Genomic DNA, 27,740 nt, shown 5'->3' with positions numbered 1-27,740 from the left:
TATTCATTTTCTAAGTGGCAATGGGCCCCTTTTTTTAGCCTTAGTTCTTCCATCCAGTGTTTGTCAAAGTAAAAAGTAACAAATGAGGTTATGGGCAGAGCCTTAATCATTCATTACCTATGGAATCTTTAGTATGTTTCAACTTACTGTGGAGTACCTGTATCGATGAGTGTTCAGTGGTCAGCTTGTGAACTTTTTAGTGAATTGCTTGGCATGGGGGACTCCATAGCAGTGAAATTAAACATCTCTTGAGCTTCCTGAAGAACTTACCTGAAGGAAAACTCATCCAAATAACAGCTTCAAAGAACCTGAAATTGGTTGTTTGGGAAAGGTGAGGTAACTGCCTCTGATAAGGAAGAGTATCTAAAATCTGGAAGTGGAGCATTCAGCACACTTGCTGTTGCATGAGCTACATAGTAGAAAACTACACTCATAGCTCAAACATTAATGGGTTTAGTTCTAAAATAATCTTCCAGAGGACTAATGCTATAAATTCAAATTACTCACTTTGCTGCTTTGAGCTGCTGGACCCTATATAGTATTTTAAAGTAGAATGGAGTTCCTGTTGTGGTGGGAATTACAGGTCAGTGCTGCCCTTGCTCTTCAAATGGAATATGAAGCTAAATGGGTCATTCCTGAGGAGTGTTGCACACTCGGTATTGCATGCTGTCTTGCCATATTATTCTGTCTTCTAACAAGAAGTTGAAAAATGCACAGGGGACTTCAGCATCCTTGAACTTTTCTGAATTTTCCAAACAGTGTTGGACTTGACCATGCTGCTGAGTTTCTACTACTTTCTCTGTCTTATCTGTTCAGGAAGTATTGCTCAGATGGGTTTCTTGCCCCAAATACTCATTTCCCAAGCTTAAAATTTTCTTTCTTGCTGATAAGAGGAATCTTGTGTCTGTGGAGTCAGCAGATGAGGTGTGTCTTGTCCTGATTTCTGGGTTCTCAGTTTCTGCAGTAATCTGCTGGTGATGGCAGGTTTAGCTCTTAAAAGTGTAAAAGCAGTAGTCTCAAGTTAAAATGCAGATAATGCTTTATTATATGATCATATTTATACCACCATGTAAGTATCAAGTTTTGAAATGCCTGAAGATGTATGTTAGTTGGACAGTGAAGCCTTTTAAAAATCAAATGTTTGCACAAGCAGGTTTTGCACCAGTGGAGCCTTGTCCATAAAGTATGTTGCAGTGTACATAGTTCTAATACCTTTATATGAAAATAAAAGCTGACATTTTTGTATTTCCATCATAAATTCTTTTAATGCCTGGATTCCAAAGAGATACTTGTATGTGGTACAGGTATGAGAAATGAATTTGTAACTTAATGCAGCATCTCCAAGGTGTAGTAAGCTCTGCTTTAGTCAAGAAGCATGGCCCTGCCTTTTTAATACTAATCTTATTTGCATGCTTTCAGTGCTGCATTGGCTTATAGGTTGTAGTTAGCCATATGCTCTTTTTGGGAAATACTAGATATGTAGTTTAGACACTGAAATAGTTCACAGAAGACTATAGGGGGAAGTAATGCTGCTAAATTAAGCTGATTTTACTGACTTTATTGATCCTTGTTTCTGATGTTCATGTGGAAGATATGACTAGAGAGGAGAGGTTAGATGGCTGAAAAAAGTGCCAGTTTTAAAATCCTGCAGAAATAGCATGAGGCATTTCCTGCAGTGGTGTTCAGCTTCTCTTTTAAACATGTCACATGTATGGGAAGTGTATTTCTACTGGCTTTGATACAGGTATTCATTTTTACAGTGAACTGTGAATTATCAGAGCCATATCAACTTCCAGGAGATTGGTCTAATGAAGATCAGGCCTGCATGGTTTCTTAAGGAATTGTCTAAAATAAAGTTACTTTTTATGTGTATTATGCAGGAAGAGCATAGCAAAAAGTAGAAATTCCCAAGCAGTATTAAACATTTCCTGCAGTCCTAGTATAGCATGCTTGGTTTTATAAGAGGAAACCATGTCTGTTAATCATAGAAAATTCTGTGTACTCAGCATCTGAAAGCGTGATGGGGAGTGAAACATGTTTTCACTAATTTGTCACTGGGTGATACTGAAAAGAAAAAACAGGTCAGTTCTTCAGAGTTGACTGTCTTAATGCTGACATTTGAATATAAAAATTGACTAGTGAGATGACTGTCAGGCACAGACATTTTGAGCTTGTTCATAGACATTAAGTTAACCAGGACTAGAAGGGAAGTCTCCCCTGCTGTGGTGGCACAGAGTTGGATTTCTCTGGTATAGCTTTTTTCCTACCATAGAAAATCAATGCAGTGCTCTCTATGCTCTGCAGTACATGACTTACTTGTGTAGTTAATAGGTCTTATGTACAAAATCTTGGTAAAGTCTAAACTTTCTTTAAACGTAGGATTATTGAAATTTGTTTCCATGTTTTTCCCTATCATTCTTCAATCATGCAATTCATTCCCTGAAGCCTTTTCTGGTAGCTTCATATGAATAAGCTAATAGCATTCAGTATATGAAACACAGAAGTGTCATGGATTCAGAACAGAAAGGAGTGACTGCATCATGTGACTCTGCATAGAAGCCTTGCTATGAAATCTACAGTTTTTGAAGAGTCAATTTCTGGTAATTTCCTTTCCTGTTTCTATTTTTAGGTGATGTCTAAAGGAAAAGATCGTGCTGTTAGAATTTTCCATTTGCTACATCTGTTCTGATGGGTATCTGCTGTGCTTGTCTCATGTATTTGTAGCATCAGTCTTCAGTGATGTAGCAAGAGAAGCATTGAAGCAGGTACCTGGTAGTGTGGTGCATGGGAATTGTCTAGAATCTGAGATTATGCATGCATACCAAGTGTACCATTGTTGCATGCTACAGGTTCTGAAACTCATTGCAGTTTGGAGCTGGACAAATCAAAAATATTGCAAATGTTCATTCCAACAGAGTTAATGCAAGACTTAATACTACAGCCAGTTGGGTTCTTGGTAGGAGGAGAACTGACTAGTAGGTAGAGACTGAGTTATGAAATGGAACTTCTGTTCTGGATTTTTCACTGCTGTAAGAAGGACAAAACTACCAAAGCCATTATAGCATTTCATTTTTGCTGTTAAAGATTTTGCCTAGTTCTTTTAAGTGGGTGAACAATTTGTGAGTTTTGGCCCCAAACATTGGGGTTTTGGATGTTACTGGGATGGTGTGAGATGTTGGAGATTTTTTATTACACTTAGCTTGCTAGGATGACATGACAGGTCTAGTCACTAGGCAATTCTAGTCTTAAGTGTGTAAACATAGAACACATGATAAATAAATTTTAATACTAAAAAATGTATTTCAAGTTCTGAGAGTGAGTCAGGTTCTTCACATTGCAACAACCTACAGGCAAAGCTGTAAATACAAGTAGTTGTGATTTAGGTAGCCTTCAGTGGCATTTTATGACTCAAGGAGATTAGCACTTGAAGGACTGATTCCTTTGAGCATTATGAATTTCTACCAGGTTCAGACATCTGCTTTGGATGAGGAAAGCAATCTCCCCACTCAATTAAAGAAGAAGAAAAGGCTTTTATGTGTGGCTGATGTGGTTTGCATGGAACAATTTTTACATAAGTTTTGTAAACAGCAAGCTGAGACTTTGAATTGAAGAAATCTTACTTGGATGATTGGTGTTTTGGTAGTATCTGGGATTCAGACTGGTTTTGGTTACTGTTGGCTCACCCAGGTAACTAATGCTAGCTATCAATATATAGCTTGAATTAATGGGGCAAAGTTTGGAAAGGAAAAAATAAACTGATGAATGCTTAAGTGCTATACAAATAATCTGTATTGTAGTCAGTGCAAAATACATCTGTAAGTTATTTTGGTTGATTAAGATGTATGTTTAGGAGAATCTGACCTACAGGTAAGTGGTAGCTGGTCATAGCTCACTTTTAGTAGGAAAACGTAGCATTATTTCCTCTTGGAAATAGTGTGGTACTCCCTGGGAGGTGGAAGGTGATGAAGGATGTGAGAAGCTAGAGAAGATAAAAAAACTATGGTTGGTTGAAGTAGAAAGCTCAGTTAAGGCAAAAGACTAGCATAACTTGGGTTACTTAATCTCTGTTTTGTATGCTTTGCATGCTGCTGTGACTGACAAGAATGTTAGAGCAACTCTCCTGCTGTGGGGCATGTCCGCAGTTGGGACAGAAATGATCAGGAATTTAACAATGGATAAGATGTACAACAATAAGAAATCTCTTGGGTGACATGTTATAGAATCTTTAAAAGATTCCAGATACCCACATCTTTTAAGTGCATTTATGGCAGCCCTTTTTCCTGCTGCAGAATAAATTTAACTAGTTCTTGTTTATTGTACTTGAGGCAGAGAAAGCTGCTTTACTGTTGCAGAGGACTGCCATTTTTCTAGTTAATTCTGTAATTCCTTAAATGTCCTTTGTGCAGAGATGTAAAAATACAAGCACTTAGGAAGTACTGAGTCACTAGTTCATTGTTTTGATGTGTGTGCATCATTTTATTTTTTCACTTCACACTACTCTAGCAAAGGCTAATGTTATATCTGGAAAATAACACTGTAGTTCCTGAATATTATTGTAATAGTTTGAAATAAAAGGTATTTGTAAAATTGTGAGCTCAAGGTGGTTTTTTGTTTTTTTGGGGATTTTTTTGGTTTTTTTTTTTTTTAGCTTTCCTAGTAGTTTTCCTAAGACCAAAAATTGTCTTGAAGAGCATCTTTTAGGTATCTCAGTTTCCACAGACAAACTTGAGAACTTGGCTCTACTTGGTGGCTGATGGTTTTTTTTTCCTAATTTGATAAAACATTGACATAAAAGATTTCATAATGAAACAACATCTTGGGGACAACTTTCTTACCTGCAGAGAAGAGTGTCAGTGTGTGGTAAGCTCTGCCAATACAGTTTTAATTCAGGCAAAAACTCCTTAGTTCTTAGCTAGCAAAAGGTTTTGAAAAACAGCGTGATTGAACAGTAATTGATACCTAGATTTTATGGTTGGAGTTACTCTATATGGGCTGAAGGTGTGTGATTGTGCACAGACAAGGCCTGTGTTAGTAAATAGTTTTTGATAGAACACAATTTAACGAGATACTACGGTTTTCGGATGTAGTTTTGTGTATCAGCATTACCAGATGAAGCATGAAAGCAAATCATTACTATATATCTGTATCTATCAAAATACATGCTGCACTGCAAGTCACGAAGTTGTTTGAAATGACATTATGTTATGCTCTCAAGGCTTGTGGAGGATTTTGTCTTAAGAATTACTCCCTTTCAACCATCACAGGGAAATTTTGCAGTACAATAATGCTCAGGGTGGTTAATTTCCATAAGCAAGTTGTGCCCTCCTAACTGCTTAGTTCATAATTTAGTTCAAGTCTGAAGGTCTTACAGCTGGTTTAAAACGTTCTGTATGTCACCAAATGATGCTCTTTCTACAGCTCCGGTAGAGCTGTAGTTCTGATCTTGCATTAACGGATAGTGCTTCTGAAAGTATTGGACTGGATTTGTGTGCAGGTGAGTATTCTGTAAGAACTGATTAGGTGTTGGAAAGCCCAAATGCTTGCTTCCATAATTATGAGATTGAATGTAGAGTATTTTGTGGTTGCTTGATTAACAATCCTACCAGAGGTTCTTGGAGTATTTTCAGTGATCAGACAAGAATCTTGGAATACCTCAGTCTTAGGGGGAAAATGGAACTAGAGATGCTAAAAAAAAAGTCTGTCCTTTAATTATTCGGTACCTGGGGAAATATTTAGGGAAGTAGTCCTTTCCAGTTGTCCCTGTTCATGTGTCTTAATTTGCAGAAACTCACTGATCCCAGGTGAAATCCAAATGCTTGGGTTATGAATAGATCCTGGCAGGCAGCATTTGAGAGACTGCTCCAGCAGCATAGTGAAAGGTTTTGCTCAGGGAGATTGCATGAGCAGTCTGTAATATGGGTTATCCACGGAGATCAGTGCAAACAAAAGTGAGCATGTTCTTTGTCTGGCCAGGTCTGAGTCAGCTCCTGTTTGAAGCTGTATTCTGAATGAGGATGATTCTTTTTACCTTTATTTCCTAGCAACTCGCGTCCAAGGATTGTATGGATTGCTTTGACAACAGATGTGCACTTGCTGGTATCTACTATTCAAAGTTATTTTTGTCCCTTTTGAAGGTTTGTTTGTTAAATTTGGCCAGTAATTAAACACACAGTAGAAAGATGCAGTTGCACATGAATTGAGAGATGTACTGCACTTGAAATTCAGAAAGAAAAACACATAATGTGTTTTCATGTGACTAACGTGTTTATAAATGGGAGGTTCAGGTAGATGGAGGTTAAAACATAAGTGTAGAGTAGGGGAGGAAAGGGGAAAAAAACAATTCCTGGAAAAGAGCCTTGTCTGTTGGGGAGACTAGAACTGTGATCTCTCCAAGAAAGCCTAGAAGGTCTAGGTAAGCTGAGCTTGGAGTGACAGATAGTGTTTGGCCATTTTTGGGTTCATCATACTGCAATAGTTATATTTATTGCAAACTAAGTTTCGTTCTAAGAGTGAAATAAATTGTCATGCTTTTTGTCTGGTGGATTTGATTTGATGTTTTGGGGGTTTTTTTATGGAGGGGTGGAGGGCTGGTTTTTTTTCTGGAGAAGTTAAAAGCCCTCAGAACTTTGCTGGACTAGTAGACTAGTCTCAATTCTTGTCTTAACTCTAACACAGCTCTTGAGTGCCCAAGAGTATTTTGATTTTTCTGAGGTAGTCCATTCTGCTCTGGGAATATATTTTACATAGGGAGGCTTAGTAGTTTTAGGGGGAAGGGTTTTTGTTTTTTTTTTTTTTTTTACATTTATGAGAGAAAATGTGAGAATACCCTATTAATGGAATAGTTCAAAATTTTAGCAAGTGAGGAGTTCATTGTAAAATGAGTTTCTTGATTACAGAAAATAGAATCTTTATAGATTGCTATTTCAAATTGGTGGTTTTCAAATAATTTTTTTCTTCTTTTGTAAAAATCAAAAACTTTTAATAAATTTTCACTGTGAGAATGACGAGTGGTTAAAAAGGAATCAGAGTTTTGGAGAATCTTTTCTGCAGTATTTTGTGATGGAGTATTCAGAGACTCTCCTAGATTTCATCTGAAGATGACAGTTCTCTTGTATTGACGATACTTTCTCTTCCTCCCCAAATCATGAAGTTGTTTCCTGGCACCATACCCTGGTATATCAAAAAGTAAGTCTTCTTGCACTGGTTGGATGTTTCTCTGGGTTACTTTGATGTAGCAGTTGTGCAAATGTCTGAACACAATCTGGAATTTGCGCTCTATCCTTAATCTAATGAGAAAATTCCCATGCAAACTTAAGCAGCATCATTGAGCTTGACAGATACAATTCATCCTCTGACATATGAGTGGTTACCTGGGAAAGTAGTTTGTGGGAGCTGCCAACAGCATTGTACATACTGAGGTGTTCAGTATTGACAGCTGGGAGCCACATTCGGGGATCTGCAACCATGTGGAGTTAAGCTTGAAAATGCTTTGTTCCCCTTCAAGGATAGGAAAGCTATAGGATGTTAGGGATCACCTACTAGAAATCTGCCAACTTCTAGGACATTTAAATGAATTTACTTTCTACCTTATAAGAAGTGTGGGGAACCAACAGGAATGTAAGCATGTTTTTGCAGATGTAGCAGAAGCAAAAGAACTAAAATTCAAGAAAAAAGTAAGGGATGTGCTATATTCATAAAACACAAACTGTATATTTCAGAGTTCCACTACTGATAAACTGATCCCCTGTAGCCTAGAGAGCCTTGGTCAAAGAATCTAAACAACAAATGGGTAAAATTAGTTACTAATTATCGTCTGGGGAATTTTAATAAAGCTCAGTGAAACAAAAACTAGATCAAGATTTTTATAAAATTATTCAGGTATATGTCCTGTCAATCTGCAGCTGCTCAGAAGCATTCTGGGATTAAATGGTCCTTGGTAGTGTGGTGAAATGGGCCCCTTGCATGAACGCGAGATCTTTTCAAGTCTCCTGCACCCCCAAGTTGCTTTGAATATATTATTTATGGATGTCTGGTTTTGATGTGATGGCAGCACTGCTGAGGAATGCAGCTGTTGCAGGTAGCTGGGCTCGAAAACTGCACATTGAGATTCGAGTTGAGCTCCAAGTGGGAGCCCAAGACAAGAAGCTGGGAGCTATTTGCCTTTGGGATAATAAAGGGGACAAAGATGGATGGTGCCAGCCAGGTAAATGGACACAGAGAGAAAGCGGGAGCTGACAATTGCCGACTGTTTGGATAACAAAGATGAAGACCGGGTGAACCAGCGAGAGGTGGATGGACACGGAGAGGGGCAGGAGCATGGGAGGACTGGGGGTTACTCCTTGGAGGCACCAGCTTGGGCTGTGTCTGTGGTACTGCTCTGGGAATAAATGTCTGTCTGGAACGGGGCATCTGAGACTCTGCTGTGGGGAGCCTGGTGTGCTGTGTGACTGTGTGAGTGGGGGCCCAGCAGGGCTCCCATCAGGTCACTGCAGCCGCCTGCTGGGAAGGGGCTTCGGTCCCAGCAGTGGCAGCCTGCCCTTGGGGAGGGTGACTGGTGGGGAGCCTGTGAATGGCCAGAGAGGGAAGTTTTTCTTACTGGCACTTGATAAATACATAATGGCACAACTTTAGCTGATGTGCAGTTTGCTCCAGAAACCAGTGCCGCTTCCATAGGGCAGCAATACCACCAGTGTTTGACTGGAAAGGTAGGGCAAGTGGTGTTCTTTCATGTGGTAGCTGTAACTTGTGCAACTGGTGCATTAATCAGTAATTGAATCTCCTGTATGATTTGTACACCCTGTCAGAGCTGCAGCTCTCTGCTCCACTAGTCTTTTCACTAGGTAGAGATTTATCTCTATTATACTCAGTGGGAACATCCTCATCTATTGGCTTTTTATGGCCCCAACAAAATCAAACTTCCCTGGTGTCTGGGTCTCTGTTGTGCTCCTGATTGATAGGTGGGAATTTGCACATACATGGTAAGGATAGGCATTTATCTTGATTCATCTGATTGGTCTGTTCTAGTATCAGGGTTATGTTTGTCTTTTGCTAAGAGTTCTCAGGGTCCTTTTTTAAGATCTGCCAGCAAGTCTGAAGTGCAGCATTTTTATCAGTCTTCCTAAACTTTGTTTAAAAGCTTTCTAGTTCATTCTTTGTATATAGATAATTAACTTTTTATAGCATTGTTTAGAAATACTACAAATGTTTAAACTTGTTGTATTTTAGTCAGAATTTTAATAAGTACTGTGGATTTTAGGGAACATTTTGGAAAAGCTTTTACAGATATTTGCAGTTTCTCTGATTTCCTCTTGCTTTTAGAGCTAGTCTTTCCCTAAGCATACAAGGTCAAAAAAAGTAACTATGCTCCCAAATGACGTTTCCTCTTTGTCCTTGAGGGGCCTAAGAAATGGGTTATAGACAAAGCAGGAGCTTTTTTTAAACTTTCTTAAAACTTCAGGAATTGTTCTTTCTTCACAGCTGCTTCTTGTTTCCCTAGTCTATACTACTTCTCTTTTGCAATATATCTATCTCTGTTTCTGTATAGGTGCATATATCTATTGTGTATATAAACATGTGTTTGGGGAAATGCTACTAATAAATGAAAGCTAGTACATATTTACATCCACAAAATGTAAGGCAAAGAACAAGTAAAATCATTTGCTGCCTACTGTCTACTAAATATTGGGAAATGGAGAAGGAATCATTACTTTGGCACAACATTGGCATTGCCAATGTGTATTTCCTGATTCTCACTGATGATGTCTGTGAAACTAAGTTCTCCCAGGAAAACTTGTTTGGAAGAGGAAGACAGTTTGGTGGGGTTGGTTTGGTTTTCCTGCTTTTTTTTTTTTTTTTTAAATCTTGAAATACTGGCAGGGTGAGCTTTTCTGCCTTAGCTAAACTGCAAACTTGAGAAGATGCCAGAATAGTTTGGGAATGGTGCAGGGTGCAATTGGACAAAATGGGAGGAGGACATGGATGGAATCCCTTAATGGATGATGAAAGTGTGAGCAGTTCTTCATGTAGTTCTGAAATCACAGATGGCTGGAAACACATGAAGGGAAAGCACATATTTTTTTCCTAGGGATCTGCTATTATAGCTGGGATATTAAATGAACAGTTAAACCTTGCCACAGCCCTTCTTCCTACATGCTTGTGCAGGAGACTCCAGCAAGGAATTGGGTGGTTATGCAATATTAACAGAGCTAGGATGGCTTAAATATCTACAGAAAGTCGTGTCATGAAACTTTTTGTAGTTGATTTAGTAAGATAGTTCTTGCTGTGGAGTCTGACTCAGTATATGTATTTTCTTAGATGCTTGCGCTATTATTTTATAGTAATGCGTGCAACACTGTATTAAAGTAAAACTGAGCTAAGTTTTGGGTTTCTCATAGTTGAACTGTACAGTTGACTTACCTTGTAACTTTGTCTTCTATCTGGAGACTGCAGTGCTGTAATATAAACTCATCTTGTTCCAAGACGCCTTGCAAACTGAAATTGGCACTATATACTGTTGCCTACTGGCTAAAATTATCAAACTTCATTGTACTCATTTTTCAGGTCTTCCTTCTCTTATGCTGATTGAATTCAGGTAAAAATAGAATAGTTCAATTGGAAGGGACCTACCACAATCATTTAATCCAGCTGCCTTGGCCACTTCAAAGAATTTAAGCATAATCCTCAGGACATTGTCCCTGTGCCTCCTAAACGTTGTCAGAGCATTGTCAAAGCATTGACCACCTCTTAAGAAGCCTGTTTCAGAGTTTCACCTTCTCAGTAAAGAAATGCTTCCTGATGTCTGAACCTTCTCTGGTACAGCTCTGAACTGTTCTCACATGTTCTATGACTGATCTCTTTTCTACACTTCTCCTCAGGAAGCTGTAGAGAACAATGTGGTTGTTCCTCAGTCTCCTTGTTTCCAAACTAGACAACATCAAAATCCTCAGTCACTCCTCACAGAACATCCCTTCCAGCCCTTCCACCAGTTTGGTTGCTCTCCTGTGGATAAAGATATCCTTCTTAAACTGTGGACTCAGCATATTCAAGGTGAGGCCACACCAGTGCTGAGTACAGAGGCATAATCTCCTCTCTTTACAGGCTGGTGATGCTGCTTTTGATGGACCCCAGGGTGTGGTTTCACCTCTTACATGCCAGGAACAGAACTGAGTCACATTGATCCTGCTGCCAACCAGCAACACCAGACCGCTTCTTGCAGAGCTGCTTTCCAGCCACTTCTCTCACAGTTTGTCCTGGATGCAGAATTTGTTATTTGGACTTGTTAAATTTCACCTTGTTCATGATTATCCAATGCTCCAATGTATCTAAATCCTCCTGCAAGGTCTCATTTTTCTAGAGAGTCAACAGCACCTCCCAGTTTAGTGTCATCAGCAAACTTGCAAAAAGTGTCTTTAACTACGGAATGTCAGGGCTTGGGACAACTGAGATGTTTGGCTGCCTTAAGTGAATTGGTAGAGCTCAGTGACAGAAAGTTATGGTTAAAGTAGGCACTGTAAGGAAATGAAGTAGAGGGAATTAAGAAAGCAAAAGTTAAAGACAAACTTCGAAAACATCAAGGTTGTCTTTTAGCAGAACACATAGGTGTTTTAAGAGTGTGCTCTGAGGTAACTGTTAATTTTGGCCATTAATGTAATAATTATCTGAAGTGTTTTAAAATTCTGGATATAGTTGTTACAGTAACAAATGTATAAAATCCATTATGAAAGGCTTGTGTGAACTTCTTAAGACCTAGTGTGAGAGGAAATGCATCTGCTGCATAGTTAATGTAATACTCCTTCATTTGAGTGTCTAATTGAAAGGAGAACTGGAAGAGCTTCTAGGGTCTTAGATAAATGTCATACCTTTGGAGATGGTAATACAATAATTTGAGATGGGTTTCTTTTTTATGAAATCAAAGGTTTCATAATTTTATTGGGATAAATATGATTTTATGTCTCAAGTAATGAAGGAAACTCAGTAGTCCCAAAACTTTGCATGATGTGCTTTGTATTTATTATTCTGAAATAGAAGTTAGGTAGCTGTTGCCATGTTTGAACAGTTGGTGGCTCCAACGCTTTGCAGCTATCACAACACATACTGCTGAAACAAGTTAGTTCAATTCTAGCTGTACCAAACTAGTTAGAAGTGTAAAAGGAATACTGGAACTTCCTAAGTAGCTAAACACTTGTAACTTGGATTTTAAACCACTAGGTAAATACCCCCTTTTTAGTTCTTAGATAAGCATAAACTCCACCACTGCTGTCTAGCCTAAGATAAATTATAAAGGAGTTCCTTTACAAAGTGCCAGTTCATAATCAGTAGTAATATTATTAAAAACAGCATAGCTGGCAGCATCCCTGCTCCATATTGCAGGATAATACAGGTAGGATAGATGACAGCTATCCTGACCAAGAAAAATGAGTGAGGGACTAATCAATTTCTGGAAAAGAGGCAGAGATGAGCATGTAGACAGTCTTTAAACTGAGACTTGCTTAAGTGCTTATGTACCTAAAAGGGAAAGTACTTTTGGGTGTGGAAATAAAGGATTTAGTGAGCACTGGTGCTTGATAAAGCAAAATGACAAGTTCTTGTTGTTGAAGTGGAAGAGCAGGTCCTTTTAGCTGTTTTTTCAGTCATTGTAGGAACATTTCATAAACATAGAACTTGAGGAGGATGAAAAAGTTTGTGGAAAAATGTTAGTCCTAGAAGTCTGGAGAAAGTCTTAGATAAATGTGTAGCCATGAGACTAGAAACTTCTGATGATTACTTTTTCCAGATTTTTGAGCCCCAAAAGTATGACTGGAGAGGTGGAACATTAGTACACAGGTTTTCCATGTTCTAGAGAAAAGGAAAATGTAGAATTAATTTTTGTTCACCAGTGTTGGAAAGCTACTATTTGTCTATTTTTGATGAAACATTTGTATTATGCCATCCTGAACTAGTATAGGTACTCTGTTACTGTTTTCCTTTCTGCCTTGTTTTTCATCTGGATTGTTATTACCATGCTTTGTTCTTGAAACTTCTGTAGTTTATGGTAGAAACAGCACTGCAGGACAGTCACAGGGCATGCAGCCTTGCAGGTACAGTATGGCTCTCCAAATCAGAGTGAGGTAAAGAGCAGTTTAAGACACAGTGAATGAAATAATGTGGTGACCCAAAGTTACATGCAAGTGCAGTCTGAGTGTACCATTTTCTTTCTGTACGGTTGAATATTATGTGCAAAAGAAGTTCTGTTTGGGGCTGTGAAAAAGGGGATGAAGGATTTGAGGAGTCTTTATAATGTGCAAGCTTACTAAAACTCTTCATTTTTATTTCCTTCTGTTTCTGGAGAAGATGATAAAAATAGCCCTGCTGATCAGAATTTCTATGTCCATTTTGATAGCTGTATAGCATTATACTATCTTAGCAATATTAATCAATTAATAAATTGTAAATTGATAATTTTTTGATACCAGGTAGTGCTAAGATTGAACTTACATGCTTGTATTATCTACACATTACTCTTGAACAGCCAGTGGACAACAGCAGACTAACATCTTGAAGTATTTATATGCTGCACTGACTAATTCTTGTTTCTACAGTGGACTCTGAAGTTGCTCACATATAATAAATATATAACTTCCATGAAATATATATTAATGTTATTGAGAAGATGGGGAAAAACACACCAATCTGAGACCCTCATCCAGGACTAGTCAATTCATTGATGGGGGATCCGTTTGGTTTCAGTTTGTGAAAGATTTTGTGTCTTTAAGAAAAAAAAATATGTCTTTTATATGGCAGTAAGATGTAGTAGGAAAATTTTTGGTATCTATGTATCTCTTTAAGCATGCTGTTTTTCTTTCTTTAATGAGGACCTTGGCCTTACTTTTCTAGATACTGGTTTCATTTTGCTATTTAATACAAAATAAGAAATAACTTGAGGTATGCTTCACAAGTAGTTCAGGGATAGCTGTATTCATGAAACCTTGTGTGGTGCATGACTTTGGTATTCACATTATTTCCACTTGAAGATTTTTCCTGTAACTGAGGCATTTTGCATATCTCTTACCTATAACAGCAGAGAAATACCTATTAACTGCAGGCATTAGGCATATAGCCATTAACATAATTACACAGTGATATTTATTTTTTTAAAAAATATAAGATTGGAAATTTACTTTGCATTGTGAATTTCATTATCAAGTTAATAAAGTTTTTGTGTGCTGATGGAAGTCGTGTCCTGATAAATGTAAACCGATCAATAAGAAAAGCACATGATGTGGTTTGGCAGGAGGTTCAACAGCCTTTGAATAGAAAGCTGTGGCTGTATTTTTGTCTATTTATAATGCAGGGAAAGATCAGTGCTAGCATTTTTAGATTAAATTCTTGGTCATGTAGAAAGGGAATCCCACTTGGTAGACTGGTGTTCTAGTTTTCCCCAGACCAGCTGCTAAAACTACTACAGTGCATGTTAAGATAATATCAGAGATTCATTGCATAGCCTTGCCACTTCAATATGTTAATATCTCGCATGTTCATTTGGGAGAGGTGGGAAAGTTTGGATCTGTGTCAAGCAGACAGAGACAGCTAGTCACTTGGCAGCCAGTCTCTTGGATCTTAAATGTGTGAATGGTATTAAAGAAAATGAAGGTGACTGCATTAATTTTCTTTGATACATTGTTACATCAAATGTAACAGTTACTGTGTTTTGGTCTGAATTGGAGACCTCATATGAATTTTTTACCTTAATGTCAATTCAGGGGGGACTTAAGGGTGAGGTAGGTCACCCATTCAAAACTGGCAACCTGTAGCCCCTAGTAATCTAAAAATAGATGCCTGGGAGTTTTTATTAATGAAAACTTAAACATTTTCTGACTTTCAGGAGTGCCTGATTCTGTCCTGATTTTTAAAATGAAAAGAAAAGAGATTTAAGAGTGTTCACCCCAGAATATCTAACGAAGTCTCCATGGAAACACTGTACCTAGCAGTAAGGAGAAGTACTTTTGAAAGTAAATGGCTGACTGCTGAGCTGTGTTTGAAGTATAAATTATTGCATGAATAAAACCTTTATGAAAATAGATGTGCAATTACCTTCTGGATACAGTACTCTGAAGTGAGTACTGGAATTTGGAATTACTGTGAAGAACGGAAGCTGTGCCTGCGCAGGCAGGATCCCAGGTCTGCACTTGTGCATCCTTTTCCCTTTCCCTTCAAGGGGTGAGCCAGCTCTGCAGAGGTGGGCGCGGGGCTGTGATGGTGTATGAGGGGGAGGACCTGTCCCCATGCGCCCAAGCCGAGGATGCTCCCCGGGAGCGGGGCAGGCACAGCACTGCCTCGGCTCTGCCTGCCTGCGGCTCTTCCCGGTGGCGGCGGATTGCACCGCGAGGGCAGTTAGGAGAGGCTGGAGCTGGGACCATAACGCGTGGGGGAGCCTCAGCTGGACTTAATGGAAGAACAGCGTTTGCTGCGTGCTCGGAGACCGGAGCAGCAATGCTGATGGTCTGAGATTGCTGAAGACGTCCCTGCTGATCACCAGGGTCCCTTCCAAACTTTACTATGATTGTAATGTACTCTTCTGTGGTCTGTGTCTGCTTCCCCAGTGTTCTCTCTCAGCTGTCCCAACCTGAGTTCTCGGCTAACAACTCTTTGTCATTGCAAGCATGAAACAATAATATAGTTTTCTCCTTTAAGAGTTCAGAAAGATTTTTAGTTTTTTTTTCCTTATTAAAAAAAAAAAAAAAAAAAAAAAAAAACCTCAAGCAAAATTTTTGAGAATTTATCTCAAAATCAGGTAAAGCTTTTGTGAGACTAGTATCAACTTTCAGCTCTACTTTTAATGAACCATTAAATGAGTTAAACTTAGGAGATGTGTGCAAAGTTTTACAGGCCTCACTGAGTTTACAGTATCATGGGTACGTGTGGCATTGTTATGAATACAAATGAATGCTGTGTAGCTTTTAGTCTTGCTTTACTATCTTTATTATCCCAAAGTAAGAGAACTGTTTGTGGTTTTTTTTTCTGTGGTGGGTTTTTTTTGTTTTGTCTTTTACTGGCTATAGAACCATTATAATAGTTTTGTGTGACTGAAGAAAAAGTTGGTGATTGGTTGTGTGGTTTTTGTTTTGTTGTTGTTCTTCCCCATGCTGTTGCTGTAACTTCAAGTAGTTCTGTTTCAGTGATAGGATCCCTATTCTGTTCAAAGCTATATAAAAATCAAAGGGATGCTATCAAAACTAAGAACTTAGAGGATACATTAGATGAGAAATAGAATTTTACTCTGGGAGATGATGTGAACATAACAGTCAACACAGACATAAGTCTGTCTTCTTAATGAAGAACTTGCTTTACTGTGGTATGTATAAAAATAAGAGTCAAAATGCTTATTCTTTTAAATCAGTCTTCATTTTTTTTTTTTTTTACTATGATGCAGCTTAATAGATGTTTGAACTACTTTCAGATACTTTCATGCTATTTTGTCTCATGTATATGATCATTTCAGAACTTGAAGACGGAGACAGGTGCTGCAGTCCTTTGGAAGTACAAACTCCCTTTTGCATCCTGAGATGGGACTACTTGGAAGAATATACAATCAAAGCCAAAACAACTTGTGTTTGACACAATAAGAAATAATGTACATGGTCAAAGCAACAGGTTGGAAAGGGTTATTTTTGCATATTTTTGCATCTGAAGGGATGAAAACAGGAAAGGTGGCACAGCCATATAAAGTGTTCTCAGTCATTACAAGATGACAGTCCAAAGGAGAATGTGATTTGTGTAGATGAGGAGGAAAACTTTGCTGTGTGCCAAAAACAATAGAAAGCTTCATTTCAGCTTTCTGTGATTTAGAGGGATCAAGTGAAGATCCTCCTCTGGCATTGCACCAGTGTTTCAGGTAATGGAGTGGTATTGTTTGTGATTAAGGAAAAAGGAAGAATTTGTAGAAGTGTTATTCTTAAGTCATCTTGTGCTAACAGGTGCATATCCATGAGGAGCTATCAGGTGTGTATGTTAAGGCTATAGCCAAGAAGATATAAGTATATCCAAATCTAATGTTCTCTCATAAACTTTATATATATGTATATACATTCTCCTGTTAAAATGAGAGGAGTTCCTTTCTTCTGCAAACCTGTTCCATCACAGGGTCACACCCTCCTTCAGGCATCCACCTGCTCTACCATGGGGTTCTCCATCATGGACTTATTCACAGGTCACAGACCTTCCAACTAAACCTCAGATTGAAGTTCCTGCCTGCCCAGTACATCAGGACAGGAACAGCAGCTACCCTCTGGCCACCTGCCATCCCATGGAGTTACATCTGCATGGCTATTGTCAAAGCATTCCCAGGCACAATACAGTAAGGTGATAAGCTAGCACTACAGCTAGCAACAATAGGAAAATGTGCCCACTAAAAGCACTAAATATTAAATACTAAAAATTCAAAATACAGTCATGGAAGTGAGCATCATTGCAAGAGACAGGAGCTTACTCATTACTAGCTGAACAGCACTAGCAAACATAAATTCAGTCTAGTATATGCCGGAATAATTAATTTATGAAACTTGTTAGCTAAAATACACATTTTAAAACTAAAATCAGGGAAGCTTTGAAGCATAAAACCTGAAATTGAATTAAATCTCCTAATGAGGCCAAAAATAATTATTTCCTTTGCACTTCCTCTGCTGAAGTTATTAACAGAAAATAAAAATCGAAAAACCAACTCTCCAAATCCCCCAACAAACAAAAACCCACTTCACCTTTTGGACTAAATAGAATCTTTCTGATCTACTTAAAACCTGTACATTCAATTTCTTACCAGAAACCTCCCTTTTCCCTTAAACTGCAGAGTTGGAGGATAGAGGTTTTTCTGAATTGCCGTTAGTGGAGAGCATGAGAAAGTCCTAGTTGTGTTTGAAGCAAAGAGGTTCTAGAAATTTCCCAACATCATCTCTTGCTGCAGGCAAACTTCCATGTGGTTGTGGGGTAAAGGAGAAATCTGTAAGTAGGAATAATTGTACGTTTTTCTTAATGTGAAAGATTTTTTTTTCCTCTGAATACTAATACTTTATTCTTAAGTTTATTGCACATCTTTTATTAGGTGTTGAGGCTGACATTTCATCATTTCCAGAATTTTTGCTACCATCTTCAAGGTTATTTGCAGTGACTCACTGTTTTGTTCCCCTGCCCCCCCTTTTCTTCATGGGGGGGTCTAAAATGTCTTTTGATGTAGTGTGCTTTATCAAGAAGATTGTAACCCGTCATCTGTGTTCACTCTTTAAACATCAATGTGTAAGAACAGTAGAACAAATTCTGTTAAAGGACTTCTCATGAAATTGACATTGGAGCTTGCTCACAGAAGGAAGTTGCCAAGTCCAGGAGTATGGATGAATCAAATACCAGTCCTCTCCCCTTCTCATGAACTGGCACTCAGTGGGCTGGATAACTACATTGCTTTATTGCTTTGCTCAGTAGTGGCTGATCTCTAGTGCAAATTTTAATAACTTATGTTTTGGTTTGTTAACTGTATTCAAATGAATGTATGCAATAATCCACTCTTAGAACTGGTTTTGCAGTCTTGTGTTGAAATTGCTAACACAGATTAAAGATTTATTTTAAATGGAAAGCCTTATATTTTACAGTGCTGAATGACCACTTGCAGCTTGGAGGCACACTAAGAAAAATTTCTTGCTATAAAGGGTAAGGTGTGAGATTTAAAATTTATGCATGGAGAAGATTCTTGATTTTGGCATCAAGAAAGCTGTTCTAGAGATAACCTGATGCCTCCCACCTGCTTCCCTGGCTGCTGTTCCTATCGCACTTCAGCTTGTAGACGGCACAGGGGTTTGTAAATTGATCGCGTGTCACGTTTGCTTCAGAAAACGGAAACTTTTGAAGATGCCTTGAAGACTGCCGAATTCTTGGAAACTTGTCAGAAAAACAAGTTTGGCATTTCAAGCTAAACTGAATGGCGTACCTTGTTGACAAGAGTTAAGCCTGTTGCTAGCAGTTCCCCAAAGCGCTACAATTTTATTTTTCCCCCCTGTTTCCAGCTGGGAATTGCTCCCCTACCCTGGCATCGCTTCCTTTGCCTGTGGGTTTCTCCCCGCAGCCCGGGTGTACGCGGTGGCGGCGGGGGGCTGGCTCCATCCCGCCCGGCAGAGCCTCCCGCTGCCCCCCGGCGTGGGGGCCCCTCCTCGGGCGGGGCCGGGCCGGGCCGGGGGAGGGTCCCGGCGGGCGGTGCCTCCCCCGCGGCGGCGGCTCGGGGCGCCTCGGCCGCGCTCCGTGCGGCGGCTGCGGCGGGCGCGGGCATGGGGGGGCTGGGCTTCCTCCTCGCCGTCCCGACCCTCGCCCTGCTCCTGGCCGCCGCCTCGGAGGCTGCGGAGCCGCCGCCGAGCTGCGAGGCGGTGCGGAAAGTTTTCCAGCTGCGGCGGCTCGGGCCGCTCGGCGGCGTCCCGGAGTCCCCGCGGGCAGGTAAGGCAGAGCCGGCGGAGCAGGAGGCGCCGGGAGCGGCGGGTGTGAGTTTGGTGCCGCCGGCGGCGGTGGTGGGTGATGCTGCTGGTGGGGCTGGCACGTCGGATCCTTCACTCCTCCGCAGCGACATCGGGGCTGGCCCCTTTCCCAAGAGAGAAAACGCGCTTGTCATGCTTGGAGCACCCCGACAGCTGCCTCCGTACGGGCAGAGCACCGCGAGCCGGCTTCAGCCGGGGTGGTCCCGCTCGCAGCCGGCCGTGGGCAGGCGCGGGTCCCCGGAGGCCGGGACAGCAGCGAGCTGCGCCTGGGCTGCTGGGCTGACCGCTGAGAAACGAGCGATCACACCGCCAGCGGCGGGCTGCGCCTCTTCGCCACTGCCTGGCCCTGGAATGTAAGGGAATAAAATTCCCGCGGAAATAGAGGCTTCATTGAGTGCATCTAGCATTTGTATCGACAATGGATTTTTATTTTTTTTTTTTAAAGTAGATAGTGAATGACGTTGCAAAGCACGTATACAGTAAGGTGTACGTTTTGAGGTTTGAGGTTTTGTTTCTAGGTTTGTGAGAACCTCAGCTGGACTCAGAGAATTAAAATACAAGTACTTTAGTGATACTTTAGTGATTCAGCGATATAGGATGGGAAGACAATTTTTTAAGCATCTGTAAAGTGTTCGTGTTTCAATGACAAGTTAACTAATAAATGTGAGTCACTGCTTTTTTGACAGAAAATGCGACAAAAATTGCATTAATGTCCTCACTTTAAAATATCAGTAGCTAGCTTAATTCTCTTTTTAAAGACAATTAGTTTGGTTTTTATTAACTCAGCAAGTTGAAATAAGGCATGCTACGTTTGTTTTAAAGGAATTCCTTCAAAATACAGCTTTTAGTGACTCTCTAGCTTTAAATGTGAGATGATGCTTAACACAGTCAATATTGAAGTGTGTAGTTTACAAATTAGAGTACTATATTTATTGCTACATTTATCAGCATGCATTGTTGTCTTATTGCATTGTCATAACCTAAAGATTTTATGAATGTCTTTGGTAAAAAGAAAATAAACACTTCATTTGGAAAGCCTGATGAAACGGGTACTGTGCAAGTGAAGGTGTCTGGAAAGTGAAATCTGAGTTACAGCCCTGTCAGCGATTCAGGTTTTTTTGTGCTGATTATTTGTGTGATTAACTTCACTATGAATGATACGGTATCACTTTATCTATGTTCTTCTCATTCCGTAGCTTACTGTGAATTTTTATGCTTTTTCTGTTACTGTCATTTATTTTGGTTACTCTACCATTCACTTGTGTGCTAGTGACAAGGAGGAAGTATGTTGACTCAAGAACTATAGTACCTTATATATGTTTCTTCTGCTCTGCTCCTCCGATTACTTTCTTTCCCTTACAATTTTTTTTATACCACCACTCACTTTCTTCTTTTAGTTTTGACTTTCCTGTATTTCCTGTTCAAAGGAAAAGCCAGGTTTGAATTGTAAGATCATAAAAGAATTTCTTTCTCTGCTGCTGCCCTTGCAAACGGTGGGCAGCAGGAGGTGTGGTACAGCTGCATGGTCAGCAGCCTTTCACTCTTTGAGGGAATTACATTGCTGTGGGCAGAGTTCTTGTTCTGAATAGCATTGATCTCAGATATCATGAAACAAATGGTTACAAAAATCTATCCAGAACTGGCAATGACAAGAAAACAGGGATGAAGGGAGTATTTTAGAGGGTTTAGGTGTGATGAAAAGTCTTCGTAGGCTCAAATCATAATGTGAAATGTCAGTTTTTGCCACTGATCTTCTGTATTAAGGCTTCTTTCGAGGCAAGATGTAAAAATATTTTAAATCCTTTTCCGATGGCACTAAGAAATGTATTTGTGTCTAAGATACTCACATGCACCCAATACAACACACACATTTTTTGTAAGTATCCACTTTTTAATTTTATTTTCTTAGCATTTCCATAACGATCCTAATGGGGCTGACAGATGCAATTACTCTGGGAAACTTAGATCTTTCTGGTAGTGCAGAGTGCTCTAGGTGGGATACCTTTGGCATCTCAGGTGCTCCTTGTGGGCAACCCCAGTGGACAGCCAGTGCAGCTTGTGGCATCTTGGAGCTACTCCATTATCAAATATTGCTGGTGTCTACAGAATAAGCTGCATAAGTGCCTCTACTGCATTGCCTCTATTGTCTTTATTTTAGTGGTACTTTAGACATAACTTGTGTAAGAACACTTTCCTTTAAATGTCTTAAGCTGAATCTTTGGGTCGGAGTAGGATCACCTGCTGAAGAACAGCAGGAATGCTGGTTGATGTATGGTTTTGTATACAGTGGAAGTCAATAAAATTATAGGCCTAATATTTGCCTTGTTTCCATTGCATATTTAAAAAAAAAGGCTGTACCATTCACATTTTTCCTCTTCTTAATAGGATAAAACCAGCAGCCTTATATCAGTAAATCAGGCAAATTCTGGTTCTGGAGATTGTCATGTGTCTGTATTTTGAATATATGTTAGCTCAAAAAATTATGCATTATTTTATGTAATTTATTTACATAATATGTATTAATATATGTAATTACAAATTAGATGTGCAGCTATTGTATAAAGATTGTGTGTCTTTAATGGAGAAAAAAAATACCTCTGTCATCCTATGCAAAAATGACATACATAGATATGCATGAGGGTGATCTCAAAGGATATGGAAACTACAAACCTGTGTTTGTGTTGTCATCCACATACGACAGGATATAATACTGTTGAAAATGGCAACTAATAATCAAGGTAAATAATATATTTACCAATCCCAAGGTACTTATTGCTACCCCTAGCAATCAAGATACTTGACTAACTGTTCTTGGTCTTTTGTAATTGTGATTTGGTAACTATAGTACAGGTTTATGCTCAGCACCATCACATGATGTATTGGAGCATTTATTGCATTCATGCTGATTTTAGATGTTAATTGCAAAAAATACTTTTTTCTCCCTCTCTGATTCTGTCCTACAAGTACATTTTTGGTGGGACTGTACTGAATAACCTCAGTAATTAAAAATCCTAAATGACACTTTTTTGCTGTATGAAGAATTAAATAAATATAAAAAGTACTCAAAGGTTAGGTTTGGAATTTTTTTGTTTTCTTTTTGTGGATCAATATGAAATCCATTATTTGGAAAAAAAAAGAAATTGTCTGCAAAATACATTTTTACGTATATTTGTTTCTTATGTTCAAGGTGTTGTATATCCTTTCTAATATTGTAACCTAAGCAATCTTCTTGAAAACTTTTACCCTAGATGTTAGTAAATCTAGAGCTTTTAACTAATTTCAGCAGCTCATTTTTTTTCAGACAGATTAAATGGGAACTCTTAGCTCTTCCTGTTATCTTGGTTGCAAATAGTATTTATTTTCTGGTTTCTTTCTCTCAGAATACATAGAACAGAGTAGTTGTTCCCAATCCCTGGAAGTATTCAAGGCCAGGCTTGATGGGGCTTTGAACAACCTGATTTAATTAAAGGTGTCCCTGCCTGTGTCAGAGGGTTGAAATATAAGGTCCTTTCAACCTAAACCATTCTATGACATGATTTTAGCAACAGCAGAGAAGGATGGCTGGTAAACCATTCACTCTTGCCTTCTTAACAGAGAGCCTCTGGTACGTATATCAGTAAACAAATTTTCAGGCTTCTCTTTGCACCAAAAAGCGGAATTCTTTGACTTCTTGAAAAATGTTGCATTTGCTGTCAATGTAGAATCAAACAATTCCAGTGAAGTGGGGGGAAAGAGTACTGGTGATATTTTTTCTCAGCAGTTTGTTTTTTCATTGGTTTCTGTTTGTTTGCTTTTTTGGTTTTGGGTTGGGTTTTTTGGGTTTTTTTGGTTTTTTTCAGGATTCAGTCTGAGCTTCTTTTCAGCAAATGTTGGGAGATCATATGTGCAATTATGAGAACAAGAAGCATAAAAGAAAGTGAAGACTGATTAATATAAATTTTATTGCATAGGCTTTTTGGTAAAGAACCATTATGAATATGAAATTGAATAAATTTGAAGAACCATGCTGGAAGGATGAGATAGTGTTAGAATGTGGTACTATTGTTAATTCAAGTTAAAATATTCTTACTAATTCCCCTTAAAGTAATAAAAGAAGTCAGTCCAAAAATCCAGCATGTTGCTTTAATGCAGTTCTAAGATCACATCTGATTTTTAATTTGGGTTTCTAGTATAATTTGCATTCAGGTAATGTGGATTTTGGTTCTGCCTCAAGACAAATTAATTTTTTTTTCTGTTTGTTGTAGGAGGCAGGGACACTTCTAATTACTCTATTTGTTTAACAGGCATTCAGAGCTCTTGAAAATGATTTATTCAATGACAGAAAGTGAATTGCTCTGTCAAATCAGTTACTGATGTTCATTGTATCACATCTGGTTTTGTAAGGACTGTTGCCAACAACATAATTTTGTGTATGTGAACATTTCACCTCTGAATCCACAAAATTACCGCTGTGAAAAAAAAAAAATGACAGTCTTTTGAGATTAAAATCAACAACACAATGGGCTCAGCTATATAGCAGTTCCCCTATTTCAATCTCCATTCTTTCAGCTTCTCTAGGAAAGTCATCAGTGCCCAAGTAGTCTTGGGATTTGATCTGTCTGGGTTGTCCTGAAAGGTGGTGCAGCTCAACAGAAGACAGAGGACTGTCTCCTGACTCTCATGCCAAGTGGAACAGGGTCATGTGTTGCTTAAGGCTGGTAGAAGGTCCTGGTCCTGACTCGTCCTGTAGAAGGAATGAACTGTCCTCACTCTATTTTCTCTTGGGGTTTTCTGGGATTTCCTCTTGGGCAGGATGATGACATGTTTTGTTCCATGTGCTGTACTGTGAGTGTATGGAGGGATGGCTTCACCTTGCTGGAGTGCTTCTTAGTAGGCAGGAAGATGAGCTTGGAGTGTATCAGGAAGGAGCCAAACCTGCATTACAGTGTTGTCTGGAGTGTCCTTTGAAAGCAGTTTATAGAATGCACCATCTCTAGAAGTGCAGGTGAGAGAAATACTGGTGCCTGCAGAATAGAGCCCCTGAAGTGAGGTGATAGTTCAACAGCATCGACAGTCAGGGCCAGGTGCTTGAGCTGATCCCCATCTCTTTTACTGAGAAAAGCTGAATTACTTTACAACAATCACAGCAGTAGCAGGTAATGCTGAATCTGGAGTGGTGCTTGTAACAAAAATAAGTTAATAAGTATTAAAGGATAAGCATGACAAGGACTTATACAGGTTCCAAATCCATTTTGAAATAAAACACTGATTTGACAATTGCTTCCAAGCCATATGGCATTTCAGTGCTGGCTTTTGAAAGACTGTCATGACAATCCTAAGTCTGTTTTCGAATTTTTCAGACCTGGATTTGATCTCTTGGAAATATAAATAGACAAGAAGAAATTTACCACAGATCTGGCATCTTCTCTTTCTGGCCCTTAATGTCCTCATCCTGTCAGCATTGTTTATCTCAAGGTACTGAAAATACAGATTTGTACAACCAAGCCATGACTAAAAGTTTGAAATCAGTTCCAGATAGGTAAACTTGCACCTCAGTACAGTTATGTTTTTCTTCCCAAGCTGTCTTTCCTATACTCATCTAGATTATTTTCAGTTCTGAAACCTTTCCTATACTTGTAACTGTTTCCTTCAATGTATTTTTATTACAGGCTAAGGTATTTCACTTCTAGATGCTTTGTGATCTTATCTCAAAGTGACCTCAGTGTAGAGCCATCAGAATTTGGTAGTGAAAAGAACCAATATGCCTTTTTGGAGTAAAAGGTGTTTTCTTCCTCTATTTCAAAATTGGTTATTGATAAAACAATTCTTGTGGAAGATGGAAAGTTTTTTAGATGTGAAAACTCAGAAAGTAATTGTGTGAATTTTTTAATATTGCTTGTATTGAAATGGAAGGACCTGTTTCACTGTCTGATTTATGTGTCTTCTGAAACATTATCTGTAAGCTGTCCCTTGTTCTGTAGATCTCTAAAAAAACAATTAGAAAGCCACTCTGAGGTTTGAGCAACAATTCAGTTTTAAGTCAGTTGGGTTCTTTGAATGTTCTAGTTGGTTACTTTTTCCTGACCAATGAAAGCAGCTGTGTTTAATGAGCTGGAACAAAAGTAGGTCAATAAAATGTACTTTATATGTATGTGATTACCAGTCTTAAAACTAAAAAGCAAAATTTACTTAGGGTTGGGAATGAGATCCATGTTCAAAAGATGCTGCTAAAAATATTTTTCATAAAATCAAGGGAATAAAATAATACTGAAGAGTCATCTGAAGCCATATACAAATATTCATTATTATTTTAGGGTTTTGCTGATAGTGTCTTCTTGAAGCTATACTCGAGTCCATAAAGCCTAGATCAAGTTACAAGAGGCAAAGTTTTGAAAGCTAAGCAGTGCCTAACAATTGTTTAAAATACTAAGAAGAGTTTGGATAATAGAGCTAATTTTTAGGTTATATAATTTTAATATTACACAAGTGTGATTTGTGACTGTGCCTATGTACACAGGGAACTGCATGTGAGCAGTTATCCTGTATATTATTTGTTGATAACTAAAATGTAGAAGTTGAAAAGTCTTGTGGATGAAAATAAGTTTCTCATTATGTTTCCGCAAAATCTTGTCCTATCTCTCAGTGAAGTAACGTATTTGAGAACAAAATTTGGATTGGACTGTTAAATTTTGTATTAATGTAATTTAGATTCTCGTATTCTTTCATGATATGTTTGTTTTTATATTAGAAAACATAGTTTAGATACAGTATTAAAAATAAAAATATTTTGAATACCACATGATAACAAGGAAGTAAGTTGAATAATGTTTTTTATGCTTGATTATGCTCCAGTTGTAAAGTTATAAAAGTACTGAATTTTCTCTCTGGGATTTCATTGCCCAAAATTAAAAAAAAGTACTCCTTTGTAGAAATGTCCTCCAACCTATTGGGGAAGTAGGAAGTTGGTGTCATGGATTGATGGGAATGTTTGGCATTAGAGAAAGACACAATTAGGGATATTAAACTGGAGGTTAGGGCTGCTCCATGTAGAAGTTAATATAAGCATATTTATTATGAACCTGCCAAGAATGGGCTTTCCACTGGTGTGTTTATAATATTTGGAAGTAGTTAGCTTTTTCTAGTCCAAGATTTACAGAAGCACAGGAGTGCCAGCCATGAGCTGCTTCAGCGTTCCAGTATTGTAGAGGATCACAGAATCACCGAATAGTTTGTGTTGGACGGGACCTCTAAAGGTCATTTAGCCTGCAATAAGCAGGGACATCTTCAACTAGATCAGGTTGCCCAGAGGCCAATCTAACCAGATCTTGAGTGTTTCCAGGACTGGGACATCTACCACCTGTATCGTGATATACAATTCATATTCACTCTATTTTATCAACATTAGTTAACAATATTCACAGCTGGAACAAGATTACAATGTCAGGGAAATTATATTATGTGACTTTAATTAACTGTACTAAGCCTACTCTTCCCACAGAATTTTAATTACTATCCCCTTCTGTTGAGCAAGACCAAATGTTTTAAAGCATTGGGTATTTCTTCTCTGTGTCAACACCCATGTAAAAAAGAAAAAAAAAAAAAGGTAGCTGTTTTCTAGGGGTTTTTGTTTTGTATACTTCTGTTTTATATTAATCAGTGTAACTGCCTTTTCCTTAGGTGATGATCTCCAGGTTTGTACTTCTAAAAATCCAACATGCTGTACCAAAAAGATGGAAGAAAGGTATCAGATTGCAGCAAAACAAGATATACAGCAAGTGCTTCAAACATCAAGTGCTACATTAAAATTTTTAATATCTCATAATGCAGCTGCTTTTCAAGGTAAAGATTTCTGCTTTTTGTTTCCAGACTTGTTCATACTTTTCTTGATTTTCATCTTTGATTATTTATGATGTCATAAAAGTTATCTATTAATTTTTAGCTTGTCCGTATGCTTTTATGCTTTCAAATATGGAGTATTAAATCATGCAGGTGATTAGAAACGGTATTATTTTGGAATTTGTGGTTTTAGAAAAATTATATTTGAGGAAAAGTAAGACATAATTCTAGTAAAAAGCTTTGATTTTAATTGTAAACCTAACTTAATATTCCTCTTCTTGAACTAAAATGCAAAATTGCTGCCTGGAGTGCTACAAAAGTGGTTTTTGTTACACCACTCTTTCCACCTACTGTATTATTTTGTCTTTTCCTGGTAGGCATTTGTGTGTAGTTTGTTTTTGAGATTTTGAGATTCCTTTTTAAGATCTAGTTTTGAAGACT

The 27,740-nt window shown here is 38.6% G+C and overlaps 1 protein-coding gene across 1 annotated transcript in view; it reads left to right on the top strand.

The window, feature by feature from the left end:
• The first annotated feature begins 19,217 nt into the window (after positions 1-19,217).
• The window catches only part of GPC5 (glypican 5), a 569,474-nt gene continuing 560,951 nt past the window's right edge, over positions 19,218-27,740 (top strand). Inside the window, exons 1-2 of the mRNA XM_079303054.1 lie at positions 19,218-19,446; positions 27,141-27,302. Of these exons, the coding sequence (XP_079159180.1) occupies positions 19,284-19,446; positions 27,141-27,302 (325 nt within the window). The 5' untranslated portion in view covers positions 19,218-19,283. The remainder of the gene's footprint in view (positions 19,447-27,140; positions 27,303-27,740) is intronic.

Source organism: Erithacus rubecula (genome assembly GCF_903797595.1).
Source record: "Erithacus rubecula genome assembly, chromosome: 1".
Taxonomy (NCBI): Eukaryota; Metazoa; Chordata; class Aves; order Passeriformes; family Muscicapidae; genus Erithacus; species Erithacus rubecula.
This window is presented reverse-complemented; position numbering and strand designations above follow the sequence as displayed.